At 40.7% G+C, this 17441-nt stretch overlaps 1 protein-coding gene across 8 annotated transcripts in view; it reads left to right on the top strand.

The window, feature by feature from the left end:
• The window catches only part of WDR7 (WD repeat domain 7), a 115169-nt gene that overhangs the window by 37603 nt on the left and 60125 nt on the right, over nucleotides 1-17441 (top strand). For all 8 annotated transcript variants that reach the window (XM_040540757.1, XM_040540754.1, XM_040540751.1 and 5 more), the window contains one exon: nucleotides 3671-3784. In XM_040540757.1, coding sequence (XP_040396691.1) covers nucleotides 3671-3784 — 114 coding nt within the window. The remainder of the gene's footprint in view (nucleotides 1-3670; nucleotides 3785-17441) is intronic.

The raw sequence follows: 17441 nt of genomic DNA, 5'->3' as shown, positions 1-17441 counted from the left end.
AAATGGATTCTGCAAAGTGATTTTTTAAGCGATGTCTTTGGTGAGTATCTTGTTCTTTGTTTTTATGGAGATCAACATAACATTTACACCAAGCACTGAAGCAGCCATTTCACAGGCTGCGTGCGGTGGAGCCCCCGAAATCTTCTGGTAGTGGGTTAGGCCGCTAAGCAGCGGGGAGACTGATGTATTTTTAAATATGTGATGTTACTGCAGATAGGAAAATGGTTACTATGTCTTTAATGGAAAGCAAAAGGTTATCTTGCCATGGCCTTTGTGTGCATGTGCTGATGTGGTGGAGGCAGCAGACAGGCAGTGTGTGCAGAGAGGCTGGGGAGCGGGCCGGGATCGATAGGAGCGGTGTGAAGGGAATTAATGCGAGGCAGGCAGGCTGTCTGTCATCGGGGCTGCGGGGATGCGGGGCAGTGCTGGTCAGTCACTGCAGAAATCCGTTTTCAATAAATTCTGTCTAGAAATTAAGTATAGACACTTCTGTTGCTTCCCACATTGCTAAAACCCCATTCATCCAGGTAGACGCTTGTAGCAAATTATTGTTTCTTTTAAAGTGGAAATCCTAAATAATGCAGCAGAATCAAATTAAAGAGAGAAAAATTTCTTTAAACTGCCTCAAATAATAATCCGTGTTATCACTGGAAAACAAAACAAATATGGTAAGTCTATAATAACAAATATTATGTTAGTTTTTAATAATATATTTCTAGTAGATATATATATCTGTTAGAAAGTTTTATTTAAAGCCAGATTAATTGAGTAAAACTTAATTAAACTTCCATTGATTTAAATGGGAGTTTTCGTTGAGTAAGGATACTTTGATTGGACCCCAAAGACTTTGCTATTTATACATCTGGTTGATCATTCTACTCGCGCAAGGTTTGACTTAACAGAGCACAAAGAATTAAATGAATTACATTTGCACTGCAACGTTTTGATACATTAAATGAGCGGTTTTATGATGCTGCAGGAAAGAGTTGTACATTTCTAAATGGTGTAAGTTTCTAATATGAGTGAATCTTGCCTAATTTTCCAATGTTTCCTAGTACGTCAACTGGCTTATTTTTAATACATTCCATTTTTTATTACCTTTTTACTTCTAAAACCTGTTTCTAAGACAATTTTGGTAATTTTTGATGAATTATGTAGAAGGCATTTGTGTCCAAGAATACATGTTCCTTCTTACTAGATTTTCTTTGAAAGGAAGCAATAATTTATTGCCTGAATTATTTTTGCAACTGTTATTTTTCTCCCCTTTTGTTTTTATCTGTTCATTGTTTTTTAGGGAATGTTTAAATCTATTTAATCAGAATGATTGTACTTAAAATTTTATTTTAATTGTATATAATTGTAATAAACTTGTAACTTTTCATATGCTGAGCTTGGAACCAACTCAAGCAAAAGCACTTTCTTCCTTCCACTGCGTTATTACTAGTCTTGCTAAGCACTCTGGAAAGGCGTAGCACGTCTAATACGAAAGCTCAGCCTCTTTCCAGTAACTCAGGGATAGAAAGCAATGAAACAATTGATGTAGTAACTAAAAAAAATCAAAGGCTTTGAGTTTTGACCCAGCCTAAACTTACCTTTTAGGGACAGCTGGACCCTTGGCTCCTACTGACTGGAGTATTTAAGCACAGAAAATGCACCCTCTGAGATGAAAGCTCATCAGTAGAGGCTTCATACTGCAGTTTTCAAAAGACATGGCAACTCTGTACCCTTCTCTGTGTGTGGAAGGAAATCAAAGAATTCTAGACTATGGAAGTGATATTTAGGAAACAGCTGTATGCTTGCTATGTCTGCAGAGATTACCAGCTTCTTGTGTTAACCAGAATGCAAAATGTGAAGCAGTGCCTCAGAAATAACCTCCTCTTTTCCCTTCAGCACACTGATCAACTCCAGTGGGTATTTGCAAATAGTACTGTTAGGAAAAGTTGGTGGTGGAAGGTGAACAGCAAAAAGTATTTTGACAAAGCGGTGCTGCAGCCCTGGTGTCCTTACTGAAGCTGGTAAAGACCACACTGGGTGATACCCGGGAGCTGTCACAGCTGCATCGTAGCATTAAACTTCATTTTTAAAAGTGTCCTGAATAAGGTTCATGTGCAATTTGTAATTGCATGTGATCTCTGTGCAGTCCTGCCAGCATGCTTAATGAAGTGATAGGCTATTGATTGGCAGCGTGTCCCAGCCTGGTTTTACATTTATTGTCACTGCTTTTATGTATGTTGACATAATGAGAAGGACATTTGGAAAGTTATTAAAAGGTACTAGTTTCTTTATACAGAGGTGATGTCAGACTAAAAGTTAGAATAGGAATTGCTGTGTCAGGCAATCACTGTTATCACAGAGTGCAAGTATTACTTTGTATAGTGAGTGCTTAGTATTTAACAACTGTACCAAAAAATAAAAACTAGCATATTCATGAGAATGTTAAAGACTCAGGGTTAACTGGCTTTGGGATGTGGATTCACAAACTTTTGTGCATGCAGCCGACCCCCTGAGAGAGATCCTTCCCTTGTGACTTATGATGGTACCAGCTCCTTTTCATTTATCAATCAAGTCTGTATGTTTGGAGAGACGAGACATTTATTACGTGAAAACTACTCAAAGCTGAAGTAGTGTCTGTTAATATTCTCATAAAGAAGATATAAAAACGGCAGAGAAGCAGCAAGCACAGCAGGCGGTTCTCCTTCACCCAGTGCCAAGTGCCAGCTCGGGGCAGTGCAGAGCTGTTCACCTTCCCAAAGGCAAAGTCATTTCCAGAGACTTCATTTCTTGTTGAAATCTGGTTGGTGCTGACAAAGGGCTGTGGTCCTTTTTTTAATGGGGACTTAATGCCTCTATAGCTGGCAAACCTAACGCCACAGTCAGGAAAGCGGCAATCTCTTCATATAATAAGATTTTTGATAGTATAGGCTGACATAAAGGGTGTATCGGGAGGAAAGAAATCTTATCAGGGCTTCTTGTCAGTCTGCTCTTTTAGCTTTCCTAAAGCTCTTTGGGAAGACTATTTGTGAGGCTGTACTTTTTCACCCTTAGCAAAACACTTCTTTTGATAATGCCTTGATTAAATTGTGGTAAGGGCTGTATAGGGACTAATTAAAGATTATAGCCAGGCAGCGTATAAACCAGTGAATTATAACTTGAATCACGTGCTGCTGGCACGTGGCACGATTTGGCGTCCATAATGTATGTCCAACAGCAATTAACTGATGCATCACAGCCAAAATGATGTGGAAGGACTCAGATGAATGAACGTACTCTGCAGGTGGTGTGGAAACAGCCCTTCTTCGGCGAGAGATGAGCATTAAGGGGAGAGGTAAGAGGAGTCCTGCTGGAACTCCTCCGTTATTTGGCCAAGTATGTTAGGTTTTTGGCTAAAGATTTTAGTGTATCTGTGTGTCTGATATTTTTAATTGTGCTAGAAGATGATGTAAAAAGAAGAAAATAGGAGATATTTACTTTGTGGAAAAGGTTTTTAAGAGGTAGGTTTCTGAAAACTGCACAGAGCGCTAAGGGAAGTCAGAACATAGTTGCCCTTTGCTTTATCTGTGTTTCGTAGCATTACCTTGAGTCAGAAGGTAATGTGTGTTTTTTCCTAATGGAAGGATGTTATCTACCCCAATCACTGACTTTTGTGGGTGTTTGGCTGTTATTTTTTCAGCTGGGGTAACCACGGAAGCCATTCAAACTGCTACGGCAAGCCCAGATGCGTTGGGAACAGAGGCAAAAGTTCAAGAGGAAGAGCACGATCTGGTTGATGATGACATCACGGCAGGTGAGCACTACCCCAATGAATACGCTGGTTTTTGACATACTAGATACCATGCAGAAGGGATGCAACACTTTCTGCCAATTTTTCCGTACTCTTCATGAGAAAATGAAATACTGTGGCTGTTTACGGAGTACGTGCTATTAGAAATACACTGAAGTTATTCAATAGTAGAAAATGCAGAGCTCTAGGCAAAAACTAAATACCTGCTTAACTGCAGCTACTGTACTATTAACATGTTGCTACTGCAAAATGTTTTCTATATTCCAGTGTGTCTGGGGCTTTTTAGTCTGCTTGCGACTGACATGCTTAGCATGTAGTTCTTGAAGAATAAAGGTTGGTTCTTTACAGTTATCCCTTAAACAATTTACCTTAAACAATTTACCTTGGTGAAAAATCTGATGCAAGGGTGCTACCGTCATAGTCTGCTTCATGGAACTGAGGTTCTCAACACGAAAGAGTTGTTAGTCACGTGCAGAATTCAAGTGTGGTTCAGTTCTAAAAATACCAATACAGCTTTTGCCATTGTTGTAGTTCATTGTAAACTGGTAGATAAAGTTGAGAGTTGAGATCCCTCAAGGCATATTCTGAAATGACAGACCATACAAAAATATGCATTTAATTATAAGCAGTTTATCTTTTGATTTGTTTTTTCATGCTTATTTATGCAGTGCCATAAGGAGAATATCTGTGTGCTCAATATCAATATCCTCAGAATCTGAATGACTCCAGTATGTATTTTAGCATAGCATACTGCAGATTATAGAGCACAAAAGCTATCTTTTTTGACTGAGCTTTTTATAGATTTTTGTGAAAGTCTGAAAGAGAACTATTTATTTCTATTGACCAGAAGACAGTTAGTATGACAGATCGAGTTTTGGGTCAAGTCTCTGGTTGAAGGTGACTGAGACAAGATTTCTGCTGGTGGAAGAACAAACTGCTTGGAACAGAGAGTATTAACACGAGCTATTTGTAAAAAGCTAACAGGCAATAGTCAAAGGGGAGGGAGAATGCTGGGGGTGCCTTAAGTGGCTGGGGGAAGATGCAGGATTCATCAAGAAACAGCGGTGAATAGAGGCTGAAAAAAATGGAAATAAAAGAATGAGGAAAAAAAGGAAAGAAAAAATAGAAATAAATTAACAAATAGGCTCCAGGTACCCTGGAACACAGATCTTCCCAGGATGTCCATTACATCAGTCTTCTTTCAGAAACGTAGCATCTACCTGATTCTACATCTATGGGAGACCTTCTGGTTCCTTTTCTGGAGGCTTTAGCGACAGCGGTATTATGAACAAGTGGGTGTTGTATCTGGGGCAGCAGTCTCCCTCTTTGATGTCTGATGTTCTTTCCAGAGGAAAGGGAATGGAAGTAGGGTGCTTTAATGGAGTAAGTTCCAAGTGATGTGCATTTTCTTGCTACGTTCTAGACTCTTAAGTTCTGAGGTTTTCAGAAAGCTCTCCATGATGTTGCTTGAATCTGAAGCTAGTAACCGTTTTCTTTACAGAGAAAATACTATTATTAAAAGGAATTGAGCTTTAAAAACTATATCCCAAGATGGAATTTCAGTCAACAATTGAATACAACTACATTAGTGTTTGTAGAATATTAAAAAAAAAAAAAAGGTTTAATTCAGATAATTTAAGCTTCACCTTGTCATCTTAAAATATGATGCAGTTTCTTTCTATAGTGGTCCTCTTAAGGCTAATATTTATTGATTTGACTGCACAAAGTAATACTAGTGTGCAATGGTCAACAGGTTTTTTTTCAATTCAAATGGGGATTCACCAAATGCTTTCATTTATCCAAAATAATTTTTTAAAAGGCTCACTTTCACATCAGTACTTTTAGAGATTAAAGCATTTTAATTTAGCTGGCTGAAAATATTTCAGTAACACACCGCAGTGCCTATTAAGCACTTAAAAACCTACAAGCAGGAGGTGTTTAGAAAATAGGGTCTATCTTCAAATGGATTGAAAAGTCATGCAAGAATCGGCTTCCAAAGTAGCAATAGCACGTACTGTTATCTTCAGTACCTAACAGGCTTGTCTGGGTAAGTAAAACTAGGGCGAATATTTTGCTTAAACAATTCGCATGTGGACAAAAATATTTTTTGATAATTGGGCATAAAATCCACTGACTTCGGTGATCAGAATTGGGCAATTCATCATGATGGCAAGTAGGCTTTTTAAAAAATTTATTTTATATTAAATATTTTGTAATTTTGTAATTTTTAATCTATTTTGTAACCTAAATATAATTTATTTATACGCCCACTTACGTTCACAGCTGCGCACACACGCGCTGCCCGAGCGGCAACGCGCGTCTCCAGCAGCAGAGGCGCCCCGGGGAGCAGTGCTGCTCCTCACACTGGGGGGGCTGCTTTGAAAATACTCCCTTCCGTCATGAAACCAAAACGAGCTCTTACATATGACCTGTGCATTTTGCAGAGGCTGTTCTGATATATTCTGATAATTCTAGCAGCTGCGGTGGTGTACGTGCAGAACGTTATATAGAAAATAAAAGCTCGGTTTTATACTGATAATGTCTGTCAGCTTGAAAGTTTAATCTTTCAAATCTTTCCCTTCAGTATTTCTAAATCTATTTTCTTGCGTAATGATTGGTATTTTTAAGCAATAATTATCCGCTAACTAGTGAAATCAGAAACGAGAAATATTGCTAGGTTAAGCCATATTCTAAAGTTAAAATGGCTCTTGAATCAGTAACAATATTTGTCTGTATTGTCTTAATGATTCAGCAATGTATGACTATGATTTTTTGATTTATCTTTTATCTGAACACACCATCACTGCTGTTGAAATGCAGCAGGACATGCAGCGTATTTGCAGAAATGTTTAATTTCCAGCATTTTCCCATACTTTGAGTAACACTTACTTTACTCCCAGCATCTAGATATTCAGATGTTGGTAGCATCTAACTCCTTTAGATAGTTTTAATTCCTAGGCGAAGCATTATTTTTTGCTATAGAGCATTACAATTTTTAACTCAAAGGTGTCCACTGTAATGAAAGAAAAATATTTCAACTGTGTACTAGAAGTTGTGTACTGCTAAGTTATATACTGTGCTTTTTGTTGCCGTTGTTGTTATTTTTTTTCTTATTTTTGATATATTGAGTTTCTGGACTACTCTGGTGGTTTCTCTTCATTCTCTCCCCTCCTGTTGGAGCTGGACGTGGAAGCAGCAGCGACAGGTGCCACTGCCCATTGCTTCCCTCCCCTCAGCAGCCAGACCTCCACTGAAAATTTGGTGTGAAGTGGAGGTGCACAACAAATGAAACCATCTGCCGTCCCCAACAAACAAGCCAGTGGCCCACTGTTCAGCACAATAAGGGTGCCAAAAGAGTCAGTCTCTGGATAAAGTTCCTGCTGGGTTGCTTTTAAGTAGGTTACACCAAACCTGAGCACCTTCTACAAACCCTGTCACATACGTTTTTGCATCTCCAAAGCCCACCATAGAGAGATCAAAGAAGCTTTTAATTTGTGCTTAATAACTCGCTGGAAAACCATCTACCATATCGCACGCCGACTATTGTGTAAAACACCAGAAAAATTAGATTTTATCAGCTAAAACAAACTTTGTTCCTTTCAGATGCTAATTAAGAAAACAGAGAAAACACACACTCATCTCTCTCATTTGGTCTTTTCTGTTACAACTAAAAATGGAACGTGGATGCACAGATAGGAGTTATTTAACATGTGAGTGCTAATTTTTAATGGAGTTTGTGTGTGTAGCAACAGGAATTTTGAAGCACCTTGAGAAATGTATTTAATTGATGGGTAATTGTAAAGAAAATTAATCAAGAATCTAGTTTCCTACCATTTGTCGTTAGCTGTCTACAGGAAAGCATGAAATTGTAGTTAAAATATTTTTTAAAAACCAACACTTTATTTAATTGTAGGGAATGTAACTCGTGTAGAAAGACAGGCTTTTTCAGCAGAGCTGCACGTCTTTGAAAAGACGTGGGCATCTGCCATTGAAGCAGATGTCACCAGTAAACGCCATTGAGAAATCTGTTCCCTGTAAGGGGGTTATGGGCTGGACATCTGTCGGAATGGCATATGTCAGTGCTGGGACAGTGCTGCGTGTGTTCCTTAAGTGCTAACTCAGGAGAACTGCTCTGTTTGGGCTTTCGGGGTGGTTTCTCATTGCTGGAAGAAGCGTACAGCAGGGTATTTAAAAAGGTAACTTTTCATTTAATTGGGAATACTTCTTGGTATCCGTATCTGATACACAACTTTATACTAAGCACCACACAGTGTAACTAACTAGCATCAGTCCTTGCACAGTCGTATTTCTTATGTGAAATCGGGAAGCATTCAGCATCACCGTGTGCATTATACATCAGTCCTTCGTAAAAATCAATCTGGGACTCGTCTGAAACTCTTTTGTCTGTTCCGGTGGCAGATGTCTTCTTCCAGCTCTGCGCAGTCTCCCTTTGTGCTGTAGTTACTTCAGAAAATTTCATTAACTTGGGAAAAGTTAGGTCTCAGTGTCTTAGTCAAACGTTTGTACCTTAATTGTGTTCTTCTGACTGCTCATCTTTTCTCAGTGGTATTAGCCAGAAATGCTTCAACTCGATGTTTTCGTTAATTTAATTGAAGACTTATGAGATACTATTACAGTCAAAAGAAAAATATTTAGAATAATCTGTTCAGTTGTAGAACTGGGGTTTTAAGGAGGCAGAGGTCGTAAAAGCAAGCATTGGTGCCGACACCCAGCATTTCCAGAGACGCGCGTAGCGATGAGCAGTTCAGTCTCAGGCTTCCCTTGATCCACCTCAGGAAGTTTAAGCACCTACGGTGCTGGCAAGGTTTAAGTGTCTTGGGACAAATTAGGTATAATCGCGGACCAAATACTTTAAGAAGCTGTTTTGCTGTTAACGTGTGTAGTGTCCATTGCTTCTAGCAGCATTTACCCGTGTAAGTTAACCATGTGTCTGTGGAAGACGGCTCCTGTGAGTGTAGCCTTAAGGACCCTAGGAGTCAGGAATTTCCACATGGGTATTGCTTTCCAAGAAGCTTGTGCTGGTTAGTATATGAATAATTTATTCAATGACCAAGATAACATTAAATAGAGTATACTACTTCTTTAATGTGTCCTTTAGTTTTGGAAGCCAATTCTGGCTGGGATTTGGAAAGCTTGGTGTTGTTTTATTTTAAGTTCACTGGGCTGTGTATCCTGCTGTCGCTGCCTACAGTTTTATGCAACGAGTACGTCGTTTTTCGTCTGTAATCGTGTAAGTTAACTGCAGAATTTGTGTATGAGAGGTCATGTGTGAGAGAGAGGTCATGAAGACCTCCAGGGATGGGGACTCAGCCATTTCACTGGGCAGCCTGTTCCAATGCAGCACAACCCTTCCAGTAAAGAAATTTCTCCTGGTATCCAACCTAAACCTCCCCTACCACAACTTGAGGCCATTTCCCGTTGTCTTATCGCTGGGTGCTTGGGAGAAGAGCCCAATCCCCACCTTGCTACAGCCTCCTTTAAGGCGATGGTACAGTACAGTAAGGTCTCCCCTGAGCCTTCTTTTCTCCAAGCTGAACAACCCCAGCTCCCTCGGCCGCTCCCCCTAAGACTTGTTCTCCAGACCCTTCACCAGCTTCGCTGCCCTTCCAGAGGCCCCCACGTCATCACTTTAAAATGCACCTGCTGTGTACTGCTGTTGTGATTTTAATGCTCTATCACTTCCTCTGACCTATTTTCCTCCTCAAAAATAACAGGTTTTGTCTCAGCTCTAAGTAATTCAGTGTTGGAGTTTAAAACAAAGCAATGAAAAAAAAAAAAATTCTCTCTGATATCACAGAGATAGCTACAGGCATCCAGTAGCACAATAACCTACCTGCTGGGCAGAGAGTGCTGGCCAGCAAACATCATCTGTAAGTCTGCATGGTGTGCCAGGGTGGGATCCCACACGTCCCCACAAAAGCCCCTCTCCTTCACCTTCCTGCCCCAGGACAGCTTTGTCCTGAATTCCTTTTGCCCATCTTTCTTGCACGTGGATGCTCTGGCTCTCTCCCCAGAAAACCCTTCTGGCCCCTCTCATTTCTTCGTGCTCGCTCCTCTCCACCAGCCGTGTACGAGTGGCAGTGCTTTTAAGAGCTTTTAAGTTCAGAAGACCCATTCCTGTTGGTGCTGTCTGATCTCTTTTTATTCTAAACAAAACGATTTTTCACGAAGATGGAGATCTGAAATGTATAGCAGGTTTTTTGGAACATTTTTATAGTTGCTGTTCTTAAAGCATTTTTATACGCTTCTTCTGGACAGATAATTTTTCAAGCTAGTAATTCAGAACAGCACTTATCTAAGTAGCATACGGAAAACCCGACAGAAGTTTTAAACAAACAAAGGAACAAAGCCCAAACACCCTAACAATAACTTGTATTGGAAATGGCTTGTTTTCACATTACAGCTCCCCAAACTAGAGCTATCTGAAATGGTTCAAAACTAAAGCGTAATGTAAGCCATACGGAACTTTGCTACGAGATCACCGTTTCAGTAGTACTTTGTATATGCGAAAGCTTTAATTTTACCTACTTAAGCAAGAGAGAAAAAGAGTGGAGTTGGTCCTTTTCGTTCTTTTACCGGTCTGTGCACTTGGATAAATAAATAGATGATCTAAGATTCAATAGGCCAATAGCAGCATATAATAGCTATTCAGAGGCAATTAAACTGCCTTTTTTTCATGCCGGCATGTGAGCGTGCCCTTTCCCAACCTTCAACTTGATTTGTGGTGATTCAAAATTAACTTAAAAGTCTTGTTTGCTGACAGCTTAAAGCTTAATTGACTGAAAGCCAAATAGAGCGCGTTCCGCGCTCAGCCCTCGGCGAAGCCGTGTGTGCCGCAAGGCAGCAGCGGGGGCCCTGCGCCCGGCTCCGCACCGCCGGTGCTGTGCACGCGGGCTCTTGCCCACCACAGCGGGGGGCACGGAGCTGCTAGGGGGGCTGCAGGGGGCTGCCAGCCGTCCTGCCGTGCCGTGCCTCCCGCTGTGGGTGCTGGGGCTTCCCCCTTCCGAAGTGGGCAGGAATGGGAAAAGGAGAGCGACGCCTCCCTGCTCGCGCTGATTGCAACGGATCCAGAGGTAAATTCTGTGGTTCCAGTGGGATCCGCACCAGTGTGACGGAATATTGCTCTAACGACTCTGCTGACAAACACAACAAATAAGTATTAAAACGTGCGTCACCCGTAGGTGCAGAGGCAGATCTGAAAGGTGGCTGGGTGCCTTCAGCATCGTAGCAGGAACCACCTGGTGGGCAAGGGGTGTATGGTCCCGATACAGCCCCATACAGTGCATCACCAGCGCGTCCGTGTCGTGTTGGGGGCAGAATGCACAGTGAATTGCAACCGCTATCTCAGCCTCAACACCCTTTCTTTCTTATGCTTCTAAAAGCCTTCCATTTCCCTGAATATTTCTGTATATATAATATTTTCTGTAGAGAAAAAGCTCGTTTTGTTTGGGAGTGGTGATGCCCATCACGACACGTTGTTCCTCTGCCGTGCTTACTGGGGGCAGGTTTGCTGCCCTCGCAGCTGAACGTTGTCCCCCCCGTGGGGACAGATGCCAAGCATCACAGGAGGTGCCTCCCAAAATAAACACAAGAGTGGTTTTCTGTAGTTCGGAGTGATCAGTAAGTATGTATTCGATACATCTTCAGGATGTATTAAATCATTTCAAATTAAATAATGTCTTTAAGCACTGGGAATGTATTTTGATCTGTCAAAATCAGAAAGATCTTAAAAGCAAAGTACCTGAAATTGCCAGAGGTGATATAAGCGCATCAGAAAAACATAATCGCACCTTACATGCTTTCTCCTGTAAATTCTTAAAGGTCCGCTCACATGAAAGTCAAATTTTAGTGTATGAAAGATAAAGAACATGGATTCTGATATTGCTCTATTTCTTATTGATTTCTTGGCAAATCATAGCTATCTAATTTTTTCTGCCTTCCTATTGATTTCCAATAGGAACAAAGTCTTTTTCATAAAGCATCAGGAAAACTTGCCATTCAGTTTCAAAATGACTATAATGTAAAATAGTTTTATGTTCCTTTCAATAAAATCATAATCATGCTTCAGAATGTGAAGCCCAGATTTTTATTGGCTTTATTGAAGTTTTACCTATGTCCACGCTGATATGAAACTCAGGAATGGATTTCCTTAACTGATTCTCATTAACAGCTTATCGAAATCTTTTTTTGGGGAAAAAAAAGCCCACCTTATGTTTAGATTTATCTGGCTTTAGTTATGTGCAAGCTAGTTACTCCTAATGCAAACATTAATAATACAATCTTGCTCTATTTTGTGATATTTGGGTTGCCTGATGGAATTGGGAATTCTGTATAATTTAATGGTAGAGTTATGTAAATAGTTGGAGTTGTCATACATTTATAAAGACAGAAGGTAAACATTAGTGTGTAATTTTCATTCATTTCAAGACTGATGGGCTCGTGTACAAAATGTGCTTTTCTACATGTGGTAAGTACTTTGTGCAGCCGCCACTCCAGTCTATTGCAGTTTAGCAGCATTTTCTTCTGTGCCGTGCCATTCCTTTTATCGCTGAATATTTCAGTGTACTGCAGCTGTAGGAACACAAAATGGGTGAGGATGCCTCTCCTCACACTGCTAAGAGCAGAGGAAAAGAGTCAAAGACAAAATGGATTCTCTGCTGTTCAGAGGGGGGAGTATAGGACACTTCTCGTTCAGTGTCATTAGCTTTTATTTAAAGCACAGGTAATGCATCAAAACTTCCCTTCTTACTAGTGACGTTAAAATGATCGTGATCAAAATTTTGAACAGGTATCACAAACATTTAAGTGCTTTTATTTATGACTCATTTATTTAGATAGCAGCGCAGCGGGATACGGATTTCTGGAAACTGCAGCACAAATCTGCATTTAAAAATGGAAGTAATGAGGTCAGGGTCCAATTAATACTTCATAACTTATATTTGTGGTTTTCGGCTGTGATATGAAACAATCCAGTGTTGCTCTGGTAAATTTATTCCCCAGTTATTAAATACTTCAGGCTATATGGCATTCAGTGGAATTAAATTAGTTGACGATGATGATTGCTTGGTTGAGCTTGTTGCTGAAAACGCATGCTGAGGAGTTCAGCTACTTGGTTTCCTTGCTTTTTGAAAGGAAATAAAAACATTTTCAGCACACGGCTCACAAAGCATTGATGACAAAATGAAAGGTAAATGCTAAGAGATAATGGCTCAACTCTATGCCTATGTATTCAAAAAATGAAATTTGTTATTGCTTTACTTGCTGTCAGATAGTAAGTTTATTAAATGTTTTTTGTTTTTGTGATTACAGACGGAAAGGGACTGACTTCACAGCGTGTTACAGGCAGAAAGGGACTGACTACAGCAACTCCAGTAGTTGCAGTTAGATGAAATCAGTTTGTTACCAGTTTCCTATAGCCTCGTTTTAGAGTAATAATCGGCACTCGAGTCAATGTTTCCAAAAAAAAAAAAAAAGAAACAGAAAGTTGCAGAGAGAACAAATAAGACTCTATAGCCGTATGAAAGTAATTAATAAAGATCATCTATCACTAGCCTGTCTGAACACGTGAAGCACGCTGGCACTTGGGCAATGCTGTTCAGCTTTTCCAAGGTACGAAACATTTTTGGTAAATTCAAAGGGTATGAGTGAATAGGAAAATAACCATCTCACGCATTTTCCTTTTGGTTTCTTGCAAGATAAGGTCGAGTAAATCAAACGCTCGTTTGTGCAAGTTGTAGGACAGGCTTTGCACGTGGAATAGGCTTACCCGCCGTGGGCAGTGGTGTAAGAGTTGGGTTTTCGGCGAAGCCGTTGTTTGCAGGTGTGCTGGGACAAGGAATTGCATTGTTAAGGTGCGGTGTAAACATCCCTAAGTGCTAATGAGCACACGGCAGTCTGTACTAATGCTTAGCGGATACCGAACAGATTGAGGCGTTGAGCTTTTTAGGAAGAATGAATGATGGCTAATGATTATTTAATGACAGATCTCTGGACTGAAAGGCACTTAGCACTCAAAGTGTACTGCAAAGCCTATTTCTCAAAGCTTCCGACAGGTTTATTTGGTCTCACCTTGAGTAGAGCAGTGCTGTATTGATTTCATTGGGGTGGATTTAAACACACTATTGGCTTAAAATAGCACCACCTATGCAGAAGAAAATCAGCACCTTAACCTTATGGTTGCCAGTAGCGGCTAGGTAGCGTTTTGGTTATAGGGTAACAGATTCCTGGCAGGTTTGCTTATCCTAAATACTATCATTTTTAATTAACATATACATTGCAATTTTTCAACATTTGTTATCCTCATATGCCATGTGGATACAGCGCAGGGATTTACACGTGGGTTCTGACCTCCGGGTACCTGTCCAGAGGTGGGCAGCGGAGTCAGAGCCATGGGATTTCACATCGGCTCGTAAATGACTGAACAAAAAGTCATTTTTAATTCAAATTTTGTAAACCTTTTTTTTTGGGGTGGGGGGGGGTGGCTGCAAGTCTTTTCTTAAAAATAAATAAAAATTTAAAATAAAAGTTCTATACTTATCTGATCAATGTTATTATTTACCATGGGAGGTTTTATGATTCTGTTCTCCTTCTTTCGAGGGTGCTGCAGCTGGCTAGCTGCGTAAAACCATGTTACTGGCACCACAAAGGGAATATGTTGTCAAAAAGCAAACCAGAAAAATGTCCTGGCTTTAATAATACAAAGCTATGTGACTTACTGATGTTTAATTATTAAACTTGTCTGTTGTAAGATGCCCTCTGAAATATTAGAAAAATAAAGTTTAAACACTTCCAGTTTTTACAGTAGTGACAATGCCCCATTATTTCAAATACTTTCCTGCAGACGTGAGAAGAAAATAACAAGACAGGCGTTATCAAATAAATCAGCACAGCCTGCGAGTAGGGAGGAGACCTTTTGGGGAGGGGAATCTTAAAAAAGAAAAAGGAAAAAAAAGTGATTCAAGAGCAATTCGTTTGCGCATCCTTATCTAAATTTATTTTCAAGTGATGGTATCAAGTCTTCTTTCATTATCTAAACATACATATCTCTTTCTAAAATGCATGTACCTTATCAGTGAGAACAATAGAAAATGAGCAGAAATTTTCACAAGATACATTAGTTTCTTCTTCTGTGGCTCCCTTCCTTGTCTAATAGTTTGGTAGCAGATATAAAACACAGGAAAAGACTGATTTAAAAATACTAATTGTTATGGAACCAAAACGCCTGTATTTCTGTTCTTGAGCAAATTTTATTGAAACTCTTCATTTCAACTGCATAAAGGTAATGCTGCAGTGTATTCTTCTGCTTTTAATCTTTTATAATTCTGGTCTCAATTATAGGAATAGTTAAAAAGTGATTACAAAATGCGTTATGTTTGTCTGAGCAAGCTACTGTGGGAATCCATGTTTGATTCCCCATCTCATCTGTACTTCCTGGAATAGCCCAACTGAAGTATTGGGAAGCCAGCACAATGACGATTATAAAAATGCTCAATAACCATAGGAGACAAACACTTGGAGGCAGCAATCACTGACAGTCTCGTTACCTTGCCCTTGCGCTGCCAGGGTCCTGCGTTGTGCTGGACTGGCACGGATCGACTGTCACAGTGGCAGTCAAGTTAAACATATATATAATTGTAATGGAGGAGAACAGAAGTGAGTTTCGCAGGGTGAGGTTTTTGTCTGCACTCATGTACATTTCATAAATGCTTTGAAGATACGGAATTGCTTCAGGTAAAAAGAGGTAAGGGGCACAGCATTAGGAAGGTGTGAATTTTCCATATGTCCAGATGTAGAAATAAATTGCTCCAGAAGGGGGGAGGAAAAAAAAGAAATTGTACTTTTGCCTCTTTTGTGTATGTGGCTGGCCCTGGCCCTGGCCCACTGCTTGCAGCTGGGAGTGTGGAGAGAAGCAGCAGGGCTGGGCCATGGGAAGACTCGAGGTGCTCTCACCCAGGTGGCCTTGGCAGCCTATGGGGTCCAAGAAGTTTCTCTTGCACGTTGCATTTACACCCCGATACCTTTTCCTATTCGCACCCAGTATCCTGAATTTCCAGCAGCGTGTTTAGCAAAGGCCACCTGCCCGTAAAGTAGCAGTGGGCACTGAGGCACGTTTAGTAGCGGGGTTGGTTGGTGGTTGTCTTTGTTGCCGTTAGTTTGTGGTTCGGGGGGGTTGGCTTGGTTTGGTTTGGTTGCAATTTCCGTTTCAGATCGTGAGCAGAGACCTACGTAAATGTATTACTGTAAGAAAACAGCGCAGCTGGTGTGAAAAAACATGTAAAATTACTGGTAAGAAAATACCATGCAGTTGCACGGATTATTGTAGCTCTTGAAGGTTCCTTTATAATACTGGTATAGTGCGGAGCAGCTCTCACTAGCGTGCAGGATCCGAGCTCCCTACCTCATTTGGTACATTTACGGTCTTAGGCAAATTATTTTATTCACTTAGGTCCTTGTATTTCTGTCCTCTAAGGTTAAAGTCATCTGTGTTTTTTTCACTCCACCTCTTGTGTGTGTATACGTATGCGTGTGTATACCATATACACACACCATACAATACATATCTCATATATATACACACATACAGACGTGTGTACGTATATATACATATATACGTGCCCTTTAAGGGGCTTACTGCTGCCGAAGCTGGGCAGGCCGTGGCTGCGGCACACCTCTGCTGTATTTGCGTTCCCATTTGTGGTGCCCGTAGCGGTGTGAGGGAGCGGGCCGGGGGCACGATGCTGGTGGGGTCACGCTGCCCGAGGCCACCCCGCTGTGCTGAGGGCCACCACGGAGGCATCACACGTCCGTGGGGTGTGTGCGGGTTATCACAGCTCCCCGGGCTGTGGTACCTGCACAGAACCGGGCCGTCAGACACACAGCACCTGGTGGCATCCACCTCTCGTAAATCCGCCCTCGGCCTTCATTCAAATCCATTGATCCCTATTCCAGTTAAACCTGAGGAACTTAAGTCGTCTTTTAAGCCTTTTATTGTAAGCCAGGATAAAATTAATTTTACCCAAGAACTATGCAAAGCCAATTAACGTGATCCTTAGAGTTATTTAGTAAAGTGCTCCAAACTGTTAAATTTACCCTGACCTCATGGCTGCACTCTCTGACTGCTTTTTAAATGAAGCAATCAATAGCTCACAGCCTTTTAAACAATTTAAACTTCGGAAACGCTTTACCTGTATTTTAAACCCTTTATAAAGATGCTTTGTTGCTTTGTGTTACCTTCCTCTAAGCAGGTGGGTAGGTTTAAGTCCCAAAAGCCGACGCGTTTTGAAATATTTAACGTGGTCATTTCGTCTGAAGGAAACCCGGATAAGCAAACCCACGGACACGATAGGTTTCTCTGCTCTGTGGTACTGGGAGCCTGCTATTTTTACAACTCAAATGTAGAGCGTTTTTGTCCTCTCACCAGCGTAGCCTCTGTTTTCCACATAGAGCTATTTGAGGTTATTAATTTTCTCCCGGTGATAGGGTGATCAACCGTCCTGTCAAGAAAATGGATCTCCGTGTCACCCTTTAGCATGATTAAATGGAGGCACGTCGCGGGGAGAAAATACCAAATTTTCATGAGACAAATGAAAGTGTAGAAAGGACTACTTTTATAGACGTTATTTCATTTGAAAATCTCCCA

This window comes from Cygnus olor, chromosome Z (genome assembly GCF_009769625.2).
Source record: "Cygnus olor isolate bCygOlo1 chromosome Z, bCygOlo1.pri.v2, whole genome shotgun sequence".
Classification (NCBI taxonomy): Eukaryota; Metazoa; Chordata; class Aves; order Anseriformes; family Anatidae; genus Cygnus; species Cygnus olor.
This window is presented reverse-complemented; position numbering and strand designations above follow the sequence as displayed.